Genomic DNA, 25,045 nt, shown 5'->3' on the forward strand with positions numbered 1-25,045 from the left:
TGAACAATTAAAAATGATGGAAAAGGGATAAAGAGGGAGGGAAAGGGGGAATAGTTTAAGATAGGATATTTAGATTAATGGAAGAGTGTTTAAATTAATGAGAGTGGGATAAGTTGTGTAGATTAATAAGAATGGGATAAAGAAGGAGGGAAAAAGTGGGGGAAAAGATAAGGGAGGGATTTATGATGGGGGGTACAGTGTGAAGGTTATATAAGAACAAGAAAAGTTAACAGATAGAAGTTAAGTAGAAGAATTAGCAGGCATAGGAAATAAGATATATATACAAATACAATAACAATAATCAGGAGTAGAATTTATTAGGAAAAAAAGTACGACTAGTAATCATTGATTTCAAAGTCAAACAAAGGTTAAGTCGAGAGAAATTTATATTGTATGTCAGTCATATTAATGTGCATATATATATGTGTGTGTATGTAGGTAGATATACGTGAGTGCAGGTTTGTGTATATATATATATATATATATATATATATATATATATATATATATATATATATATACACATACACATAAATATACCTGTGCTTATCTGTAGCCTTCTTGGGGGAAGTAGGGATGGAAAAGAAAAAAAAAAAAAAAAAGTAAAAATGCATAGCAAAAAACAAAAGAAAATGTACAAGAAAGCAAAGAAAAAATGGACAGTTATGGATACAATGTCTTCTATTATATATGCTTTCTTGAAATGGAAATTTATGAATCATCCTCATTGTTCTGCTAGCTACATGAAAATATTTTGGTTTTGTTTTCTTTTTCCATCTTTTTCTATTTTGTTTTTTCTTATTTTGCATTTAAGTTTTAAATAAATAAGTAAATACATTTTTAAAAAAACCAAGAATGAAAGTCACATAGTGAGCAATAAAAGGCACATTGTGGGTATGAGCAAGCTGTAAAAACCACTAAGGAATTTCAAAGAATAGATATGAAAAATATAGCCAAGAAATTGTAGAATAGGAAGAGAAGATGGACTTGTCATGTGGCAAGGGGAAGGGATGACGGGGAACAACAGTACCTTCACAATGTCTGAAGTAAGGAAAACCTGCAGCATATTAATTTGACTCTCTGTGGCAAACTTATATGGGAATATGGAAAAGAGTCAGATGGTATGGGAAAGCATGACTGGGTTGATATCTTCATAACAGAAGGCACTTTTATATTGATAAAATTGATAAGGTCACAGTTCCACTTGAATATTTGAAAAATTACGTTTCATAATTTGGGAGAATATTTGTCTAAAATCATAAGTATTAAATTTGTTCTCAAAGAAGACACGAGTACCAACTTCCCTTGATTGCAGAGGTTAGGAACTGTGAATATAAAACATAGCTGATACTGTCAGCTGATCCTCAATACATTAGTTTTACTAAGCTTTTTTTTTTCTTTTATTTTTTAGTTTTTTTGGTATAAGAGATGTTTCATTGGGGAGGAAAAGAGAAAGAAATTATGTTCTTAAATGAAGGTGATATTAAAAATAAAAATATGAATAATAATTTAAAATTTGGTTTTTTTCCCTTTTGGGAATGCAACCTAACCCATTTTGCCCCAAACTCTTAGTTGAGGGAGATGGGGGGAAAGAAGGAACAACCCCCCCCCAGAATAATAACCTTTGTACCAAATATGCATAATCACACTAACCTGAGTTTGATTACATTAGTATATGTATTCTTCCACTTAGCTCTCAGTCCCTGCCTCCATTTTAATAGGATATCTTCATGAGTTGTGAATAAAAAAATGTTTATCACTTGGTAGTCAACCCTCTGGTGACTTTTGCAAATTTGGTAATACTGGTACTTGGATTACAGAAACATAATCCAAGAAGCATGTAATCAGAGCTTTGGGAAATTAAAGTGTTATTCTTAAATCACAAATTATTAATATGTCTGAAATCAGTTTTAGAAAGCAGAAACATTACAGTATATATTCCTGGAAAGAAGTATGGAGATGGTGTTGATCAGCAAGTTACTTTTTCAGTTCAATCCAGTTTTTGGTCTTTTATTGATGTGGACTCATCCTCAAAGAGACATGTTCATAGAAACAGCACTTTAATTGGTCAAGTGGTGAGTATAACCTTTTTTCTTATAATGCTTTACAAGTAGATTTAGTTACAGCTTATATATTTGTTCCTTTCAGTATAAAATTCTTCCATATCTTTGAAACATTACAGATGAATAATAGTAAAATTGGGATTAAAAACTATTTCAGATGTTTCTAGCTATTTTGAACAGGTAGTGAATCATATTAATGAAGAGTAAGTAAAAAATGAGTTTTAGAGACTACATTTATGATTTTACTATGATGCCTTCGTAAGGAAATTGTCTTTATCAATGCAGGTGAATACTTTCCCTACAATTTATACTCTTGATTTGCCGAGGGTTGAGAGGTTAAGTGATTGGTCCAGTCACACAATCAGTATGTATATATTAGAAGTATTTTTTGGAGGGGACCAATTCTCTGTCTAAAGTGAAATAACGCTTCTTGCAAAATAATACCCAACATTAATAAAGAGTGGAAAGAATCTAATAGAAAATAAAAATGCTTGCACCAGCAACACAGATGAATATGAATAATTTCTGGAAATTATTCACCTTTAATGTTATCCTTAAGCAAAATTCTGAAGAAAGCAAAGTTCTTCATTGCTGGTCTCCTTAATTTTAGAGTCCCATTCTAGATACTTAATGATTTCATGTTCATTGCTACTTATAGTCCCTTTAGATATCATCTAGTCTTGACTAGCCACTCTTGACAATACCCTAGGTTAGCCCTTCCTCACTATCTACTTATGTACATCCTTACCCCTATGCCCAATCAAAAAAAAAAAAAAATATATATATATATATATATATAATAGATATATTCACTCATATGTACATATCATATATTCCCAGTTCTTTGATAAGATAATAATGGGTTTTACTCTGTTAATATATTATCCTTCCTTGGAAACATAATTAAAGACTTTCTGAAGATAGTGCTTTAATCTAATGTTTCTCATCTGTGATCTGAAGTCCATGAACACAGTATATATTCACTAGGCATAGTTATTTTGATCTTTATTTTGATCCAACAAAGCATCTGTTCTAATTTGGTAAAATAAAGATACTTTCTATGGACTGAGTAAAACATCTCATGATATATGTATGAATGTTTTTCAAATGTGTCATTGCTAAAAATAGAAATTCATTTTAAAGTGTTACTGAATTCCTAGCAGCCATTTGCAGTTACTCAATCACAAATACTGATAGTACAACTATTATTATCTGAGAGTGTACATGAACACTTTTTATGAAAATAAAAAGGTTCTTCATAACCAAAGAAAGAAAAGTTGTTTTGCTTTATCCCAAATATGTATATCTTAAGTGAAATTTTTAGGTAGGCTAATGCAATGGGGATTTTGGAGAATATGTTGAATGGAATTGATATTTTAGAGGACAGGCTTATGGGGTCTCCCAAGTCACACTACAATTATTGTAACCTACTTAATTTATTCATAGGACTTGTTCTTATGCTGTTGAAATTCTAATATTTATGTGCAAGGCAATTTTGAAACTTAATAGTCAACACTCTCAATAATTCTTTAAACTTGTCTTCTTAATAAATAAGTCTAGATCAATTAAATACACTAAGACTATTATACTGAAGACATATAACAAGCATGGAATAGTAGATATAAGTATGGTCTTTGAGCAAGAAGCACTGGGTCCAAGCCTTGCCTCTGACACATAGTTATATGATCAGGAACAAGTTATTAATCCTTTCAGAGCCTCAATTCAGGAGTTGCTGATCTGAAATAATGGCTCTCATTTATATAAGGCATTAATATTTGCAAAGCTACTGCATACTTACAGCATTTCATCTTTACAACAACCTTGTAATGTGGATTCCCTTGTAAGCCCCATTTTACAGATGAGAAAACTGAAGTTGAGAGCAATTAAATTGTGGCTTGCTGAGGGTTACAAAATATGTCTGAGGCAGATGTTCCTCACATTCAAGCCCAACATAAAAGGCCAATATGTCATATTCATGAGAAGAGCTTCTATAAAGGGAATTCCTTACAGTTATGAAATCACAAAATCAGGTTAAAACCTGAAAAATGTTATCTACATTTTAGTAGTATTAGGTAGTTACACCTAATTATATGATTTATAAATTGAGAAAAATCTTGGACTTATAAAATTTTATTATTTGACATAGGATTTCAGTTTGATTCCAGCTAACCTTATGGATGCATTTGGACTGTTGATTTATTGTAATGAATCATCTCCTTGCCACCCAGTTCTTCCTTCTGTACAACATGGTTTAAAAAAATCCATTGATCCTGAAAAAGTACTTTATGAAACTTCTAAAAAGTTTTCAGAACAAGATTATGAAAAGGTAACTGAATAAATGGACTACATAGAAGATTCTTAGTAATGACTCTCAGATTTTAAAACTAGACTTTCTTTAAAGATCTATTTCTTTTCATTTAGGCTCTCCCTGCGCTTCTTTATTTTAGCATGTATTTCACTGATTTTTAGTGTTTGATATGGATCCTATTTCCCAATATCTTTATTTTTAATTTTAGAATATTAATATATTATTTAAAATTAATATAATAAAAAATTAACTGTATCAGGTAAGAATTAAAGTTTTCAGGAGGTGGGTTTTTATAAGTCCATTCATTTTTAAAATAAAGCACTTAATCACCAAAGTCTTGATAGTATTATAAAAATTAAAAACAGAGCAAAATGTCAAAAATTACTATCTGTACATCTAGAAAACTTGACAAATCTGTTTGACAAATAACATATACATATTTATAAATAAAGACATGAAAGAGAATTGTTAAATTATTCTACAAAAATTTTATTTGATTAGCGAAGCAAGTAATTATTAAATCCTATATCTGCTATGATGAAAACAAGCCTAGTATGCTTAAAGAAATAGTTTAATTTTGAAAGTAGAATCAATGTGAATCTGATGATGATATCTCTAATTTTTTTAAGGATTGAAGAATTTCACTATTAAATTATTTCAATTGAAAATATCTCCACATTGGGATAAGAAAACTGGCCAGGGTATACACAGACCTTGTCTAGATTCTGTGAAGTATAACTTTCAACAAGAAGTTATTTCAGGGAATAGTTTTATATAAATAATGATATGGTTGCAGGAATGAGCATGTCAAGTGAATTGTGTACCTACCTACTTAACTAAATTGAAAGGTGTACATTGACAAGTCATGGGAAATAAGTTGAATCAGTATATGAGATAAGTCTTTGAGAAATTGTTAAAGCCAGGCAAACAAATGTAGATTTGATATCAGGGACTATTTTGATTTTGTATTCATAGTACCTAGCATAGAACTTGGAATGTAATAAATACTTAATAATGCTTAGTGAGTTCAACAGTGTTAGGTGAGCTCAGGCTGGCAACAACATGTAAGATAATTTGAGAGAGAGATATTGGCTAGGAGGCAGTTATGGTAATTCAGGTGTGAAGTCAGGAAGGCCAGATGTTGAGTCATAAGATCATATAATTGCAAGAGACCTCCAAGATCTTCTAGTCTGATCCCCTCATTCTTCAGATGACATAACTGAGGCCCAGAGGAGTTAAGTAATATGTTTGAGGATACAGAAATATAAAGTGGCAGATCTGGAACTTGAACTTAGGTTCTCTAATTCCCATCTTTTCATTGTACTACACCAGTAAGAAGTGAGGAAGAAAGACTCAGATTCCATATCCAGTGCTCTTTCTTTCTACTGCAACACATCAGTATTCTTCATTTTATTGAAATTAAATAGCAATTTCATATCACCTCTAGAAATTAATATAAATTGCATAAATGAACATTTATTAGAAATGACTACTTTGGATTTTTATACGATTTATAAAATTTCAACCTTTTTAAACTATTTTTAAATTTTAGCTCATTGCTTTTGCAAAGAATCTTCATGTGGAGATCAGTTTGGAGGCAGAAAATATGATTCATGGCTATTACCTAGCAAGTCGGAGAATCAGAACAGATTCTATACATGGATCAAAGCTATCGGCATCAGCATTGAAATGTTTGTAGGTATTTAATTTTCATATTTTAAAGTCTTAATTCATGTAGGTATTTTATGCCACCTACTAAAATGTTAAAAACTTTTAACAATGATGGGTCCATCTAGAAGATACTCCTTTATAAAAGCACAGTAAATAATTATATAGAATTTAAAAGACCAAAGAGGAGAACCCACATGGATGAAATGAATGAAATAACAGATGAAATAACTGAAATATATTCTAAAATCATCTCCATGTTTGAGTTCTTCATTTAAATATAGTTCTTCTGAAAAGTGCAGAAAATATAATATCCTGATGTTATTGTTTGTTGATTACAAAAAACATTTGGCAATAGAAGAAAGTGAAGATTTAAAGGCTCTTCTTCAATAAGATTTCTCTTGTGCATTTAAATCATGTAAATTTTTTCTTGATAAACGCAACCACAAAAATAATTCTCCAACAGCTTCCCATTATTGATGTTATTGTATCATTAAAAAAAGCAAAGGAATTTGCTACTATCATAAAGAATATCTACTTCAGGGTTAAAATGAAAAAGACATTCCCAATTGTAGAGGCCTTTTATAAGCTCCTTTTTGCAGATAATTGTGCTAATTTCACCATGTCCCAGAACATTCCACGACTTCCTCAGCAACAATTTCATGACAACTCCAAAGAGATCAGACTAATATTCTCTAAAGGGAAAAATAACTGGATGAAAAATGCCTATTCTCCAACTAAGGCATATAATTGAAAGGCTAATACATTTAGTTAAAGAAGGAAAGAAAATAAACATTTATATAATAGTGCCTACTCTAGTCAGGCACTATGCTGAGCACTTTTTACAAATGTCATCTCATCTGATCTTCACAACAACTCTGAGAGGTAAGTACTATTAATGTCCCCATTTTACAATTGAGGAAAAATTGAGACAAATAGAGGGTAAATGACTGGCCCAGGGTCACAAAGCCAATAAGCATTTGAGGCCAGATTTTAACTCAGGTCTTCCTGACTCCAGATGCAAATAAGCTGCCTTCATTAGCATATGTGTATTTACATACACACACACACACACCCCTGTAATTCACTTTAATATAAAAATCATTGTCAGTTCTCTAAAAATCATTATCAGTTCTCCTGAATTTTATTGCTTCACTTTATTTTGAAATACGGAGATAGAATATGATATTTAATATGATATTAAAACATCATTTCATTTAAATTATGGAGTTGAAATTGAAATTTGGAATTATTTAAAAATTGAAAATAATCCACAACATGAATAATACTGGACATAGTAACATAATCATGTATAATAAACAAAAATAAAGTGTTTTAATATGATGGAATCCATGATGTTTCATATTTTCAAATAACAGAAAAAAATACTTAAATCAGTGGGTATAAAAGAGGGAAGAGAACTTAAGATATTTAGTTCAACTCCATCGTTTTAAATGTGAGTAAAATGAAGTACAGAGAGCAAAGTGATTAGCTCATAGTATCAAACCACGGTTAATTAGTGGCAGACTTAGGTCTCTTCTTTCTCACTGAGTTTTCTTTCTACCTTACCACAGTCTTTCTGACTTTAGTTTGAAAATAAATGAGAAACTTATATTTGCTCATATTTTTCTTCACAATAGAAAAGTATTTTGAATTAAAACTATCATAGCCTTAATTTATAGATTACCTTATTGATTTAAATTAAGCACAAGTGATTTTATTATGATGATTTTATATTGGTTCACATTATAGTTCAAAATAGGCCCTGAAATTCTTTCTCCCATCTCTCCCATTCCCCACGTATACACATAACAGAATCATGAAAATAAAAATTATTTTTGCTTTAGTAGGAAGGAACTTAATTCTTGCACTTCTGAGGTTGGATAGATCTTCACACTTGTAGAAAACTGAAAGGCTTTTAAGGGTGGATCTATGAGAAGCATTTCCAGAAAACTCTTTCCTTATTGTAAAGATGTTAAAAAAAAAGACATCAAGTAAAAACCTTGTTCATTAAGAGCTAATTAGGAGTCATTTATAGTTATATTAAAAAATGTTAAATCACTAATGAATAGAGAAATGCACATTAAAACAACTCTGAAGTACTGTCTCGCACTTCTCAGGTTGGCTAAGATGACTTCTTGTCAGATAATGATAAATATTGGAGGGGATGTTGGGAAAACAGGGATACTAATGTATTATTGATGGAATTGGAAAATGATCCAACCATTCTGGAGAGCAATTTGGAACTAAGCCCAAAGTGCTATAAAACTATGCTACCCTTTGACCCAGCAGTGCCATTACTGGATCTGTATCCCAAGTAAATCTTAAAGGAGGGAAATGTTGGTAACAGCCCTTTTTATGGTAGTAAAGAACTGGAAAAATGAGTAGATGCCCATCAATTGAACAAGTTGTGGCATATGAAGGTAATGGAATATTATTGTTCTATAAAAAATGATAAACAAGGTGATTTTAGAAAAGTCTGAAAATATTTACAGAAACTGATGCTGAATGAAACAAGCAGAATCAGGAATATATTATACATGATAACAGTAAGAATGTGCTATGACCAACTATGAAAGACTTGGTTCTTCTCCATGGTTCAGTGATCCAAAGGAATCACAATAGACTATGGACAGAAAATGCCAACTGCTTCCAGAAAGAGAACTAAGGAGACTGAATGTAAATCAATACATGCTATGTTCACTTCTTTTTTCTGTTTTATCTCTCCCAAGGTTTTTCCCTTTTGCTCTGATTTTTCTCTTCCAACATGATTCATAAAATAATGTGTATTAAAAATAAATAAATTTACTAGGGGGAAAAAAAGAGCTAATTAGGGATAGCCAAAATGGTGCTATCAATGGAAACACTCAGATGACCTCTCCCAAGTTCCTTTCCAAACAAATTAAAAATAAGGCTTCAAAATGAATTCTAGAACAGCAGAATCAACAAAAGATCCCAATGAAACAATTTTCCAACCCAAGACAACTTAGGAGATTGGTAAGAATGCCTACCAGAGTGGCGGTCCAGCCTGGAGCAGCAGCACCCAACTGAGCAACAAAGGCTACACCAGGGTGCCTGCAGCAGGCCTTAGGAGAACTCTCAGACCACAGGTAGGGGTATAGGTAAACAGCTAGTTGGAAGAAGACTGAAGAAAATCTTTTGCTGGCACAGTCCCAGAACCAAAAGGAGTGATTCTCTTCTAGGGAAGAGAGGAGTGCTTGTGGTTATTTACAGAAGAGTGGGGATTCTGGTCTTGATTCCCAGATAGAGAGGAACACTAGCAATTTCAACTGAAAGAGGATAAGGGGCCTAGTTACAAATCCAGGACCAGGAGAAGTGCTAGCACTGGTGGCTACAAGGTCCCTTTCTGAGTAAAGAACAGTGTACAAGTCAGGAAAGCAATGACTACACCTCATCTTAGATCATACCACCTTGGAAGCACTGAAAACCTACAGTCCCTAGAACTAAGTCTTAAAAAAAAAAAAAAAAAACAAAACTCCTGCAAGAAAGACTTGGAGCTTAGGACAGTGCCTCCTTCACCCTAGAAGCAGAGATCAAATTTAACGTTAAGTTAAAAATTAAGAAATAGACTTGGAAACATGAGTCTGACCATAACAAGTTACTATAGTGACAAGGGAAGATCAAGACACAAATTCAGAAGAAGACAACAAAGTCAAAATAGCTACATGCAAAGCCTCAAAAAAAATGTGAATTGCAACACTTTTTTTCAGCTCTATTGTTTCAGAAGCACATTCCCCTCGAAAGGATGATGATATAAAATGAATAAACTAAATTCCTATCTTCAGGGAATTTAAAATCCCATAGGAGAAGGTCAAAAACAAATATTCAGTTACAATGAAAGCACAATGAAATAAAAGCTATAGAATAGAATAAATATGGAAAATTACTGGTGAATTTGAAGGCTCAGTTCTGGGAGGGGAGGAAAAAAGGGAGAGTAGAAGAAAGGAAAATATACCATCTTTGGAAATTTTGAGTTCAATTATATATTTGTTTGTTTTGGGATTAAATGATTTTCATTATTTGACTAGAAGTCAGCTTCAGGAATTCATAAACAACTTCCATATTGAAAATAGAGTGCTTGAACTCCTAGTTTTACACTGTAATCCTTGGTAGAACAAGGAAGATACTAGGAATCTCCAAATGTTTTTAATAAAAAAAAAAAAAGAAGAAGAAGAAAAAATTAAGGCTCAGATATAGAGGGATTTTACATTGGAAACTTTATAGAACCATTTTGGAATACTGTTAAAATTGTCTTATTAGGTACAAAGATTTTAAATAAGGCAGAGTAAAACAAAAAATATAAGCTAAAGGATTTTAAGAAATTTTCCTTTAAAAATTAGGCTATCAAAGTAAAAATTCTAGATTTCTCAATGAATTTTAGGTCCTCACTAAAAATCCATCTAAATAATTACATGTTTCTATCTTATATTTATGATTATATAATATGTATTTGTCTATATATTTTATAAAAAGAAAAAACATATGTACTTCAAATATATCTCATTTAATAACATTTTAAAATGTTTTATTTTATTGTTTCATCAGACTCTCTCTGTTAATAGGAAAAAATTAAATCCGTCTACTTTCTTTTATAAATTTACAAGAGTATAGATTTTTAAAAATCTGTTTCTAAGTTCCCTGATATTTTTTGGGGGGAAATGCTTTAAAAAAAAAAAAAAAGAAAAATGTAAATTGGGTTTTCTAGGCAAAGATATTGAAGTGGTTTGCCATTTCCTTCTCCAGCTCATTTTATAGATGAGGAAACTGAGACAAACAGGATTAAATGATTTGCCCAGAGTCACACAGCTGTGTCTGAGGCCACATTTGAATTCAGGAAGAGGAATTTTCCTGTCTCCAAGCCCAGCACTCCATCTGCTATACCAACTGTCTGCTCAAAGAGATCTTGGAAGAACTCAAAAAAGATTTAAAAAACATATGAGAGAAAGAAGAAAATCTGGGAAAAGATAATGCAAATAATGCAAGAAAATTATGAAGTCAATGATGATCAAAAAGGTACAAAAAACATGAAAAAAATAACAGCTTCAAAAATTAAATAGGTATGGATAGATTTAAGATGATAGAAAACTAGCTATGTGACCCTGGGCAAGTCACTTAACTCCCATTGCCTCAGGGAAAAAAAAAAAAAAAGATGATAGAGAAAAAGCTTTCCCAAATTCCCCTTTGAATAACTTTATACAATGCCTCAAAACAAATTCTGGAGTAGCAGAATACACAAAAGGATGAGGTGCAACAATGTTTCATTCAAATTCTGAAGTTACCAGATCAAATAGGAAATACTGTGTACACAGCCAGGAACAATTCAAGTATCAAGGCTATAGTTAAGTTTATACAAGATTTAGAAGTTTTCATATTAAAGGGCCAGAGGGCTTTGTTTGTGAAATTCCAGAGGGCTAAGGAGCTATGATTACTACCAAGAAAAACCTTCTCAGCAAAAAATATTGTCCTTCCAGGGGGGGAATGGATAGTAATATTTAATAATATTTAGAATAATTATTTAATTAGATAATTAATTATATTAAATAATTAAAGGACTTTCAAGTATTCCTGATAAAAAGACTAAAGTTGAATAGAAAATTTGATTTTCAAATATAAGACTGTAGAGAAACCTAAAAAGGCAAAGAGAAATCATAGGGCATTAAAGTAAGGATAAATCTTTTATATTCCTACATCAGAACATTAAAAAGAGTTTAATAGAGAGAGGGTAGAAGTATGAGTTGAATATGATAAAATGATTACCTTAAAAAAAAAAAAGTTAAGGGGTAAGAAAGATGAATGTACTGGGAGAAGTATAAAAGGAGAAGTAGAATGGGATAAATTTTCTCATATAAAAGAGGCACAAAAGAGCTTTCAAAGTGTAGGGGGAGTTGATGGAGGTGGGCAGGAGCACATGAATTTAATTCTCATCAGGATAGGCTTAAGAGTGAGAAACATACAGATTCAGCTATCTTACCCCTCTGGAGAGAAAGACGGGAAGGAGATAAGATAAAAGGGGGCAAAGCAGATTGAAGGAAGTAGTAATCAGAAGCAAAACACTTTTGAAGATAGAGTGAAAGGAGAAAGATAAACAGGAGAAATAATATTATGGAAGGAAAGATAGTAATCATAACTGTGAAAAGGTTTTTATAGCAAATTTCTCTGACAAAGATCTTATTTCTCAAATATATAAAATTTATAAAAAGAACCATTCTCCAAATAATAAATGGCCATAGAATATGACTACAGGCAGTTTTCAACCAAAATAATAAAAGTTATCTATAATCATAGGAAAATACTCAATAAATTACTAATGCTCTAAGCATTAAAACAACCCTGAGGTACAACCGCACACCAATCAGATTGGCTAATATGATAAAAAGGAAAATGACCGATGATAGAGAGGATGTGGGAAAATTGAAATACTGGAAATGGGAATTGATTCAACCATTCTATAGAGCAACTTGACCCTTTGACCCAGTAATACCATTATTAGATTTGTAATTGAAAGATATAAAACACATAACAGAAAAGAATCTATATGTATAAAAACATTTATATCACTCTTAGTGGTAGCAAAGAATTAGAAATTGAGGAGGTAACTATCAATTAGGGAATGCTGAATAAGTTGTAAAATGTGATTGAGATGAAATGCCATTGTGCTATAAATGATGAGCAGGATGTACATAAACTGATACAGAATGAAATAAGCAGAGCTAGAAGAATGTGGTACACAATAGCAGCAATATTGCATAATGATCACCTAGGAATGACTTGGCTGTTCTCTGCAATATAGTAATCCAAGAAAATTCCAAAGGATTTTTGATAAAAAATGCTATCCAGATTTCAGAAAGGCCTGGAGAGACTTACATGAACTGATGCTGAGTGAAATGAACAGGACCAGGAGATCATTATATACTTCAACAACAATACTGTATGATGAACAATTCTAATGGATGTGGCCATCTTCAACAATTAGATGAACCAAATCAGTTCCAATGGAGCAGTAATGAACTGAACCAGCTACACCCAACAAGAGAACTCTGGGAGATGACTATGAACCACTACATAGAATTCCCAATCCCTCTATTTTTGTCTGCCTGCATTTTGGATTTCCTTCACAGGCTAATTGTATACTATTTTAAAGTCCGATTCTTTTTGTACAGCAAAATAACTGTAAGGACATGTATACATATATTGTATTTAACTTATACTTAACATATTTAACATGTATTGGTCAACCTGCCATCTGGGGAAGGGGGTGGGTGAAGAAGGGGAAAAGTTGGAACAAAAAAAATTTGCAACTGTCAACGCTGAAAAATTACCCATGCATATATCTTGTAAATAAAAAGCTATAAAAAAAAAAAAAAAGAAAGAAAGAAAAAAATGCTATCCATCTCTGAAGAAAAAAAATTGATGGAGTATGATCACATATTAAAGCATACTCTTAAACTTTCTTTTTTTTTGTCTGTTTTCTTTCACATGAATAATATGAAAATATTTTGGATGACCATACATGTAAAATCTCTAACAAATTGCTTACATTCTCAGTGACAGGGAGATGAAGGAAGGGGAGAATTTGGAACTCAAAAAAATTTTTAATGAATGTTCAAAAGTATTTTTATATGTAATCAGGAAAAATAAAATATTAAATAAATCTAATTTTAAAAAGGAAAAAGACAAAAATAGAATGGACCAAACAGTAAAAGAGACACAAAAAACCAATAAAAAGAACAAAAGAAAATAATTCCTTAAAAATTAGAATTGGGAAAATAGCAACTAATGATAATTGGGATATCTGTTTTAGAAAATTCCCTTCAGGCAAACTGGGGGGAGGGGGGAGGAAAGCTTTTTAAATACTAGATCCTATCTAACTGGCAAAAATAATTAAAAATTTCAAAACTCAGTGTTGTAAAGCTTGTGGAGAAACATATCACCAATGGAATTTCCATTTGAAAGAATCATTTTAAAAGTAATTTAGCAAACTTAACAAGATAACCATACCTTTGACTCAAGAATTCTACTGCTAGAAATAAGCCTTAAGGAGAGTGTTAAAAAGAAAAAGAGCTGCCCATTTAAATATATTTATAGCAATATGATCTTTAACTGCTTTTTAAAATAAATAACTAAAATGGTTACATTATGGAATATTAATATAAAGAAAATCTATAGGGAAATTAAAATTCATAAGTATTAAGAATAAAAACAAATCTGGAAAGATTGAAATAATGCAGAATGAAAAATCAGAATATAATAAATAAAACTGTTTTGAAACAAAAATTAAATTTTGGTAGATATATGTAAAGAAAATTGATGGGGGAGTCAGTCAAATTATGTTCACATTGTGTTCTTTCACTTGACCAATTGTTTATAATTTTAAATCTCACTGGGTTCTTGGTGCTGAGATTTTAGAACTAGCTTTTGAAATAATTGAAATAATTAAAAGTTGGAAAAGGAGAAAAATTATTTTGATCTTTAAGACACTAAATGTTAAAATACTTTTGACTCTTGATTAAAATAATTATTTTTTTTTCTTTTAGAGTTTCTTTATCTGAAGCCCATGCTAGGCTGAGTTTAAGGAATAAGGTGCTTAAAGAAGACGTCTTAATTGCAGTTTTATTATTTGAAACATCTCTGACATTGAAATATGGTAACGAGTTTTTAAAAACTATATACTTTTATATATTTAAATTTTCTTAACAGTGGTGTATTTATAAATGCATACTGTTATATAAAAATAAAGTCATAAAATTAGATTTATTATGTGAACTTTAATGAATTTTTTCTCTTATAGAAATCATCACTATCTTAACAGTAAGGTCTTTATTAAAACCAGTTGTAGATTACTATAAATCTGTTAATTTGCTTAATTGAATATATGCATTTTTTTTTGAGTAATGAATGCATTTAACACATTTATGAGTCCAGCCCAAGTTAGACAAAGGTCGTAAAATAACTAATTGCACTTTGTATGCAGAGTAGGTACCTTAGTACTTTCTATACTCAACTTATATTGAGACTACAATCATCTTAAAATGACATCCTTTTCTAATGAAAAATTTTAATAAAATCAGATAAGCATTTCATTCTCATAAATTTCTCACTTAAGAAAGGTATTTCGATGATGGGTATATTATCTTATGATTAATTTATACTAAAAACTGTCCCTCAACTCAAAGTAAAACCGCCATAATTTTCTCAGCTGTCCATGGTTTTTTTTACGATTTGCTTTTTTTGGTCCATACCTGACCTGATTTTATTAGTGTAATGAAACCCCCTCAACCAATGAAAGTCAACCTCTATTATACTAACCTGCCTTTAATACAGATGAGTTAATTATTAGCATCAGCTATTCAAGGTTGGAGCTATTCAGTATATAAGTTATAACCTATACACACATACTTTTGTCACATAGTTACAATTAGCAGTTTAGTTTAAAAAAGGTATAAACAATTTACATTTAAGGAGAATATTTGTAATTCAAAAGTTGTACACTACCATTTCGTTTCTTAATTTAGGGGCTGCTGTATTTTGTATAGCTCCAAATGCATTATTTCCATTTGATCTCTGTGATGAAGAGCACTTAGAGGAAAGGGATGCTTATCTAATTCAGTGCCAACAACAGCTTCAAGAATTTATTGAAGCATATGGACCAGGATCAGTTATTGCTACAAATGAAGAATAATCTTGTTTGGTGAAAGTTTATTCTGAGGTTTGTTGGGGGAGGAGAGGGCAAGACTATAAATAGCGGTACTGTTTGTAGTGATCAAAATATGGTATGTAATGACAAGACCACTACAATTGACAAGTCAATGAATAAGCAAAGTTGCCACATATAAGCCTGCAACAGAAACATTTCTGGATAGTATAAGAATGAAAAGGATGTTTTAAAAGTTGCAATTTATGATCTCTACCACAAGATGGAATCATTTAAATTGTGAAATTATTACACTTTATATTTACACGAAAAAGGAGACAAATTCCTAAAGCTTAACATTTGTGGAATTTTCATGTATTGTTAACTGAAGTACCAAATGGAATAAGATCTTAGTTTTAGATAGTCAAAAAATAAAAATTATGTAGATAAACCAGTTAAGACAAAAAATGTCATCTTAAAACATTAGGGTATATAGCAAAATTTAAATTTCACATTTACTAAAAGGGCTTCCAAGTAACTCTAATTATGGTTCCACTTAGAAAAACCAAAATTATATCCTTATTTTCTGGGAACCCTGACCTAACATTTCATTGGTAGAATTCTTTAAAAAGACCTTCGTGGTTTCAAAGGCTAGCTTTCTATGTAGTTATTGAACAAAAAAACAGGGGTGCAATCTGAACATCGCACCTAGAAATCCCATCCTAGAAATATTCAGATGTTTGAGAACAAATTTAAATTCTCATCTCACTCCATTGATCTTGAATGACAACGCCAGTCATAGAACTGTGCTTGCCCTTTGTGTTAGCTGTTACTTCAGCCTTGCAAAGTTGAGAATATTGCAAATCATTCCTTGTGGTCTATTGATGTGCATTTTGTACTTTGGTAAGCTTAATTTCTAGATTCAATAAAAGATTACTTTTGTGCAATTGTCCCAAGATTTCCTTCTCTCAGTAATTGATTTACTTGATGTGTTTAACTGGTTTAGATAAGCTTATTGCAAAATCACTGAATATATTTATAGGCATAACTTTAATATAATATGCTTTATGGGATCAGATCTGGCTAATGCTTATGGAAGTTTAATGGGACACTGACCTTAGAGTCAAAAAATTCAAATCCCTCTCCAGGTATGTTAGACACTTAATAGTTGGGCCCTTGGGCAAACCACTTAACATCAAATCAGCAAACTTGGGTACATACATACATAAAAGAACCTGTCTGTGTCAAGAAATAACACCAAAGACACTATAATTGGATTAGAAGACTTTATCTTCTTTATTTATTATTATCACTATTAATTTGCAGAGTATATCATGCAAAAAAAAGTCTGGAAAACAAAATCCAGAATGCAGAATAATCAATCTCAGATCATGGCAGAAAGCAAACTATTAAGCTTTTTGATGAGAGTGAAAAACTACCTTGAACATTTAAAAGATGTTGGGAAAGCCTGAAAGGAAGGTTGAGGAGACATTAGAGAATAGATGGAATGTGTTATGAAAGCAACATGTTGGACAGACTTCAGAAGATAGTGGATAAAATGCCTAGCATGCATTGGTCCATAGGGTCATGAGTCTGTCAGACAAGACAATGGTGTAGGAGTTGAAGATAACAGTATCAAATATACATCATGATTCAAGTATCTTGAGTCTTCTATTTCCCACTGCATTACTGCTACTACATATCATCACGAGCTGAAAGTCTGTGGAAGAAAACATTAAGTTGACAAAATTCAGTAGAAACATCTTTTTAGTTTAAAATAAATTTGGCAATTTCAAAATAAAAGGAAGCTATGTCAGTTAATAACTTAAAGCAGGGATAGAAGTTACAATAACCAGTGTACTGGGAGGATGCCAGAATATGAAAGGCCTAGAAAGCCAAACAATTTGAAGTAAAAAAACAAAGGAAGGACTGTGGAATAATCCACATTATTAAATGATGAGGACCAGAATAAAGATGGTATCAGCATAAATTCCCCTTTTATCAGCTAATCTTCTATATTTCACTTATCCTCTGCCTCTTTCAACACTTTCCCTAGTTATATCAGAATTTCTAAGTATAACAAATTTCTTACATGGAAGGAATAATTATCTTAATGGGCATGAAACCAATCTATCAGCAAATCTATATGGTGTCTGGTAATTAAAGGTTTTGTAGGTTTATTAAAATCTGAGAAAAAATATAAGATGGAGACAGAGCAGGTGGTGGTATTGTTTAAAGCTTTTGCTGGTGTTCAGATTTATCAAGTCATCAAAATATTCAGGAGGGTAAACGGCAAAAACTTGTCAAATCATCATTAAACCAGCAAAGTTTCTTCCTTGAAACATTAATTTTGTTATCAATTTTTTATAATACTTAAAGTTTACATTCAAAATTACCTCATGAGTTCATGCAAATGTACACAAAATTATGAAGTGTTGATTCAGATCCCGAATCTATTCATTGACACAGCTTCAAAAACATCTGTTTGAATAAAAATGATTTTGGTCAACACTATGCCATTTTTTCCTGACAATAAAAATCAAGGCTTTACTAGTAGTTTGTGCACATTACATATTTTACATACAAAATCATCTACTTTTTCCAATTACAAATTGATATAAATCTATAGCTAAAGTGGACCAGTACAGCCTCATTTAAAAAATGAGGAAACAAGTTGAGACTTGAGTCTCCAAAAAAATTAAGCAAAACACATGAAATAGGCATTTATAGTGCTTTAAAGAGTTGCAAAGTACTTAAGACATCCCACTTGACTTATTTCCATGGGAAATAAGATGGGAAGAACAAGACAGGTAAATCAGCGTGCCCAAGATCATCCAAGGTAAGACATAAAAACACCACAGTACATTGTGGCATATCTATTTACCAAGTGCCCTGCAATAAAGTTCAGATTTGTCTAATTTTTAAAAGAATTCAAGGAATAAACTGAGCTATTTTGACTCACCTGCTGAAATAAAACAAATGGAAGTCTTGTAAAGGTATAAAGATCTGAATATCCATCCACAACCACCTAAGACATCTCAGGGAAGAAAAATATCTATTTTAACAAAAATCTTATTCCAGCTACTTACATATGATAATTCAAAATTACTGGTACTCAGTCTTTAGATTTGCATCAAAGTAATACTCAGTTGGGTAAACGGCAAAAGGTAGTAATTAGGCCATCATAGTACCATTGCTATTAAATTATAATATTAATCTGCTGTTTAGGCAAAAAGGCAGGATGGAAATAGAGGGTTTAGAGCCAGATCTAAATCAATAATGCAAATATATTATTTGAAGAGCATTGACATATTCTATTATCTGGCCCTAGAGGATAGAAGCAGGAACAAGGGAATTGCACCTTAGGATCACAGATTGAGTGTAATAAATCCATTTTACACATGAGACCCAAGTTAAATGACTTCCAAGGTCACACTGAAACTAACATATGAATGACTATTGTATATAATAGCTTCTATAATGATGTCTAGGAAAATCTTCCTATTTAAAAACTATAGAATGGGCTGCCTGAAGTAGGTCCTTTGATAAGATAGGTTACACATGCAAAATCCTTTCTAACTAATTGTATTAGGAAATTGTTTTGTCTTAAATTAAGAAAAAAAAATTACAATATCCAAACTATTATTAACACAAGAAAAATTTGAGTATCTGACAACATTTACCTCAACATTTTAGGTTCAGATCCTGGGCAAGATCTCTTGATTTTCTAAAAGGAAAAAAACAACACATTTTAAATTTTGAATTTTCTTGGATTGATAAGTTTACTCAAAGTAATCATATGGCACATCAGATTTCAAGTTACTTCAAGGAAGCACTCAGTTGGGTAAACGGCATTTTTTTTAAATCATCATTATGCCAATGAATACTTTAAGATTCCACCTTTTTTGTTCAAAAACAAAGAGATTCTTAAGTTTTAGAATCTAATCAGCTTGCACATAAAAGGTCAATTTCAAAAGCAATATGACCAACTTGTTAACACTTTAAAAACCAAAATGAATTAAACCCTGTTTCTGGGTCAATTAAGCAATCCCACATTATCAACAGACCTAACACGTGGAAGTTCTAGTTCAAAATCCCGGAATAAGAAAGCCAATATTAACTTTCAATGGGCAGTTTTACTAGGACAACTGGTGATTTCAACTTGATTAAAACTAGTCACACGTGAAAATTAAGTAGTTTTTGAGCCATGCGGTCGAGTACGTACGATCGCCTCCCAATCTGTAAAGTTTAAATTTAAAAGAGCGTCGGATATAAGGGACTTTACTATGGCACGTGCCCGGTGCAAGTACTGCCAAAGAGCATCGCGGGAGAAAATAGACGCCATGTACGACACAAGGCACATGGTTTATGATGTATATATACACAGAAAATATGCCCATGTATAAAACTAAAAACGTGAACATTTAAAATACAACTTCTGTGTGAATAAAAATCTTACAAATCACAGTCCCAGCAGGCCCCTTCGGAGGCAACCCGTTGCTCCGCTTAAGCAGGACTCTGCGCGACATCCCAGCTCTAACTCGGCCTCGGCCCCTTCTCGCCATCGCGCCCCGCGGCGGAACCCTGCAGGGCCGGGGCGAAAACAGATCTCAGTCCTCCTCCCTCAGAGGGCACCGCCGGCACCTGCCCCACCGCTCTCGGACTGCCGCCCATGCCAGGAACCGTCCCGGGTCATTACTCACTTAAGGCCTATCGGTCCTGATAGGAACAGGAGGGAGGGCCCCGGCCCCCGAGCTTTCCCGGGAGCCCGGCCGTGCGCAGTAGGCCACAGTCTCGTTCATCCATTTCGCACCAGGAGTCTCCCAAACCAGAAAGGAAGAACATCGTCCAGCACGCCTGCATTTAAACCGCCGTGATTATGCTCCGCCCTTTCCGGGGCAGGGCTCCGCCTTCTCCAGCGGCGATGCTCCTCCTTTTCCGGCCGGGAGCCGTGTGGAGAAGCCCTGCCCTCACTGTCTAGGTAGTTTTAGAACTGCGCAGGCGTTAAGTGGAAGGCCCCAGAGGCGCGCTCTTTAAATTTCGTCTGGGGGTAGAAGTGTGGAGTCTTTCCTCTGGAGTCTTCTCGGCAGACGCAGCAACGCCGCCTATAATCGGGACCACGTCGGCTACGTTGCCGAAGAGATAAACACTGTCTCCCCCTCCCCCCTTCCCCCGGTGATCTAGAGACGTGGGCTGCAAGAACCAAAGAAAATGAGGAAGACTGGAGAGAGAAGGTTCTAGAAGAAGGGAGCACTGGCAACTGGCAAAGATACTAACCACGTATTTCTCATTGTTGGTACCAAACTCAGGGAACTAACTTAGATGAACCAATGTAACCTCAGCTCGGGTTTGACTGGGATCGCCAGAGGGGTCGCTGCAACTCCGAGGAGTGTGTGAAGATCTTGGAACAATGTGCCGGAACTGACCTGGCTAAAGGTGTCATGGGAAAGGCCAGAAGCTGCAGGAAAGCTAATGGAACAAGTGACTTCCCCAAAATATCAGTGGGGAAAAGAAGAACCAAGTTCTGACAGAAAGAGTGAAGCAGAATAAAGCTCCAATGTTGGTCTTTCTCTGCTGAGAGAAAAGAAATGTTTCATTATCAGTTCTCGGAGACCAGCATGTTTTCATTGCAGTTACTTAGAATTCAACTTCGTTTTTTAAAAAAAATTACATTATTATATAGTCACAGTATACTTTTTCCTTGTTCTTTTTAATTACTCAACATCAGTTTATGCAAAATTTCCCGTGTTTATCTAAATTCTTCATTTCTTTTGATGTAATAATATTCCATTACATCCATATCACAGTTTTTGTCCAGTCATTCCCAAATTGAAGGACACCTACTTTCCTTCCAGTTCTTTATTAGTGTTAAAATAATGGTAGGAATATTTGGATATATGGGATCTTTCTATGTGGGATCTCTAGGTCAAAGGATATGAAATCTAAATTACTTTACAGAATAATTAGAACAATTCATAGGCCCACCAATAATATAGCCAAGTTCACTAACCTGTAATAGCACAAATAAATATGTATCATGAAAACAATTTTATCTAGGCTTTCCTACCCCGCTCCCTTTTTTTTTTTTTTCAAAACCCTATCCAATGGGCATGGCTTCTTGCCTGATTTCTAGCTGTTCCTTTCTCTGTGCCTCTAATTTCCTGCTTTCCTTCTAGTAATTATTCCTTTTTATCCTGTATATAGTTTGCTTTGTTTTTATCCGTTTGTTTGTTGTTAGATTGTAAGCTACTTGAGGGCAGGGACTTTTGTCTCTTTTTGTAACCCTGGCATTTCGCACCTGGCACATAATAAATGTTTACTGAATTGAATTAATAGTCTAAACCCCTCCTTTTCATGGGACACTAATGCATTGTTAGTGGAATTGTGATCTGATCCAATCATTCTGGAAGATGATTTGGAGCTATGCCCAAAGGGCTACCAAATTGTACATCCCCTTTGAGTCTGTACCCCAAGGAAATCATAAAAGAGGGGAAAGGACCCACATGTGCAAAAATGTTTTAGCAGCCCTTTTCGAGAGTGGCCAGAAACTGGAAATTGAATGGATGCCAGTCAGTTGGAAAATGGCTGAATAAATTGTAATGGACTATTATTGTTCTATGAAAAATGATGACCAGACTGATTTCATAAAAACCTGGAGAGACTTACACGAACTGATGCGGAGTGAAGTGAGCAGAACCAAGAGAATGTTGTACACAGTAACAGCAAGATTATGTGATGATCAACTGTTATGGGCTTGGCTCTTTTCAACAGTGAGATGATCCAAGACTTTTAATAGGAAGTGACATCCACAACCAGAGAGAGACTATGAAGACAGGATGTGGTTCAGAGAATAGTATTTTCAGATGTTTGTTGTTGTTTGTTTGCCTGGATTTTTTCTCTTTCTTTTATTTTTTCCCCTTTTAATCTGATTTGTCTTGTGCAACATGACATACAGGAAAATGTTTAGAAGAACTGCACATATTTAACCTTAAAAAAAAAAAAAAAAAAGAAGATTGGTTTCAGATGGAGAAGGTTCAAAGATGTTCAGGAAAACTGGGAAGAGATATATGAACAGATGTAAAGTGAAGTGAACATGAAACGGGAGGGACTGTTTCCTTTAATATAAGTAGTGGTCCCTTTAAGAAACTATTTCCTTTTGCCTTTTGATCTGTGATCCCTTTCAACATCTCAGTCCTTTCTGGGGAAGGCATATCCCCCAGATAAGTTATCTTTCCAGGATGCCAGAGTCTTTGATTCAATTAGAAATCCTGGTCAAAAAGCACCCCTTTGAAGTGTTATTAATTCCCATAGAAGATCCGGGTTGAAAACTGACAAGAATCTAAGCCGGAGAACCTCGGCTCCTGAAGCCCCCACCAAGAATCCTGGTCTGATCTGCTCGGGCTGTCCCAGCCCCGATTAAGATAGCCAATATAGCAGCTTCCTCAACCAAGGTCTTTGCAGATGGCCTAAGCAATTTGCTGGACCATTCTGCCCATTGAGAAAGTATTCTTAGTGCCAAAACTTCATTACCCACTAGAAACTGATTTCTATCTAACAATTAACTTTCATTTTGCAACTGATAATTCGGGAATGAGTGAATTCTTTCACTCCTAAATCTGCGGCTGATTTAAAGGGGATTCTTTTTTTAAATTTTATTTATTTATTTTTTTTATTCATTTTTCCAAATTATCCCCTCCCTCCCTCCACTCCCTCCCCCCGATGACAGGTAATCCCATACATTTTACATGTGTTACAATATAACCTAGATACAATATATGTGTGTAAATACCATTTTCTTGTTGCACATTAATTATTAGCTTCGGAAGGTATAAGTAACCTGGGTAGATAGACAGTAGTGCTAACAATTTACATTCACTTCCCAGTGTTCCTTCTCTGGGTGTAGTTATTTCTGTCCATCATTGATCAACTGGAAGTGAGTTGGATCTTCTTTATGTTGAAGATTTCCACTTCCATCAGAATATATCCTCATACAGTATTGTTGTTGAAGTGTATAGTGATCTTCTGGTTCTGCTCATTTCACTCAGCAACAGTTGATGTAAGTCTCTCCAAGCCTCTCTGTATTCCTCCTGCTGGTCATTTCTTACAGAGCAATAATATTCCATAACCTTCATATACCACAATTTACCCAACCATTCTCCAATTGATGGACATCCATTCAACTTCCAGTTTCTAGCTACAACAAAAAGAGCTGCCACAAATATTTTGGCACATACAGGTCCCTAAAGGGGATTCTTAACAACTCTCTTATTGCCACTAACCTCATTACCACTAGAAATTGAGACCACTCAAACTGCATCAAACAGAATTAGAAAAAATTATAAAATAACAATATTGTAAAGATAATTTTGAAAGACTTATAATATTGTTCAGTCATTTTAGTTTGTAACCCAGAGTAAATCACTTATCCTCTGTATAACTCAACTTTTTAACTGTAAAATGGGGATAATGATAGTAACTATCTTTCAGGATCGGATGAACTAATATTTTAAAGACCTTAGCACAATATAGTAAATGTAGTAGAGAGAGTAAATGCGTAATTAAATTTTGTTCTCCTTTCCTTTCACTTCAAGTTCCACATAAATGGTAAACTGGAAAGGACTTTGAATTTTTCTTCACTATTTACTAATCTTTGTGACTTTATATGAGTCATTTACTTCCTGGAGCTCAATTTTCTCATTTGTAAAATATAGAGGTAGAGCTATGCTCATATATTCAAAATTAAAATTATTTCCTTTCCTATTATTCCTCTTCTGGCTTCACTGTTTTCTCTTCTGGTATTACTATTCACTGAGACTCCCATGTTCAAAACCCTAGTGTTACTTTTTTATTCTTCTGTCTACTTCCATTTTTATTTCCTAATAGTTACCAAGAATGGGCAATTTCACCTCCAGCACACCTCTCACAATTGTGCTCTTTTTTCTCATCTATAGGTAGACACTGGGGAAGATTTCTCAGCCCCAATCATTAAACCCAAACAGTTTCTATGTAATGCGTAGAATGGACTGTCTTCAATGCTCCAAATATCCCTCTTCTCTCTACTTAATAGTCTAACTTCAGTTAGGAAATAGTCCAGCATTTTCCATGGAGAAAACCAAATTCTAATTGTTATCCATATTCACATAAGACTCATTCCTTACTCATTGAGCTGAGCCAATATGATAATTTTTATTTTCTTTATTTATTTTATTCATTTATTCATTCATTCATTTAGTTGCATTTTGAGTTCTGAGTTGTCTTCCTCCCTCCCACATCTGCATTAGAGAAGATGAACATTTGATATAGATATATATGTGGAACCATATAATACATACTTCCATATATCATCAGTTCTTT

General features: G+C 33.2%; 1 protein-coding gene, 1 long non-coding RNA gene and 2 other non-coding genes across 5 annotated transcripts in view; 1 reads left to right on the top strand and 3 right to left on the bottom strand.

Annotated features, from left to right (window-relative positions):
* The window catches only part of MCMDC2 (minichromosome maintenance domain containing 2), a 34,252-nt gene extending 17,611 nt beyond the window's left edge, over positions 1–16,641 (top strand). The window contains exons 11-15 of the mRNA XM_074278812.1: positions 1,909–2,075; positions 4,210–4,389; positions 5,924–6,066; positions 14,595–14,704; positions 15,573–16,641. Coding sequence (XP_074134913.1) covers positions 1,909–2,075; positions 4,210–4,389; positions 5,924–6,066; positions 14,595–14,704; positions 15,573–15,739 — 767 coding nt within the window. The 3' untranslated portion in view covers positions 15,740–16,641. The remainder of the gene's footprint in view (positions 1–1,908; positions 2,076–4,209; positions 4,390–5,923; positions 6,067–14,594; positions 14,705–15,572) is intronic.
* Positions 16,642–16,963: 322 nt separating this feature from the next.
* On the bottom strand, positions 16,964–20,553 carry LOC141549350 (uncharacterized). Of its 2 annotated transcripts, none has more exons than XR_012484333.1 (5): positions 20,395–20,553; positions 19,375–19,418; positions 18,654–18,728; positions 18,088–18,172; positions 16,964–17,411 (listed from the first exon to the last, which is right to left on the bottom strand). It is a non-coding gene; the product is annotated as an uncharacterized LOC141549350 (long non-coding RNA). The 2 variants fall into 2 exon arrangements; XR_012484334.1 differs by having other exon boundaries at positions 18,654–18,719; positions 20,395–20,552.
* On the bottom strand, positions 18,799–18,886 carry LOC141552378 (small nucleolar RNA SNORD87). Its single transcript, XR_012485172.1, has one exon. It is a non-coding gene; the product is annotated as a small nucleolar RNA SNORD87 (small nucleolar RNA).
* On the bottom strand, positions 19,490–19,572 carry LOC141552379 (small nucleolar RNA SNORD87). The gene has a single exon (XR_012485174.1). It is a non-coding gene; the product is annotated as a small nucleolar RNA SNORD87 (small nucleolar RNA).
* Positions 20,554–25,045: the final 4,492 nt, after the last annotated feature.

This window comes from Sminthopsis crassicaudata, chromosome 1, assembly GCF_048593235.1.
Source record: "Sminthopsis crassicaudata isolate SCR6 chromosome 1, ASM4859323v1, whole genome shotgun sequence".
NCBI lineage: Eukaryota > Metazoa > Chordata > Mammalia > Dasyuromorphia > Dasyuridae > Sminthopsis > Sminthopsis crassicaudata.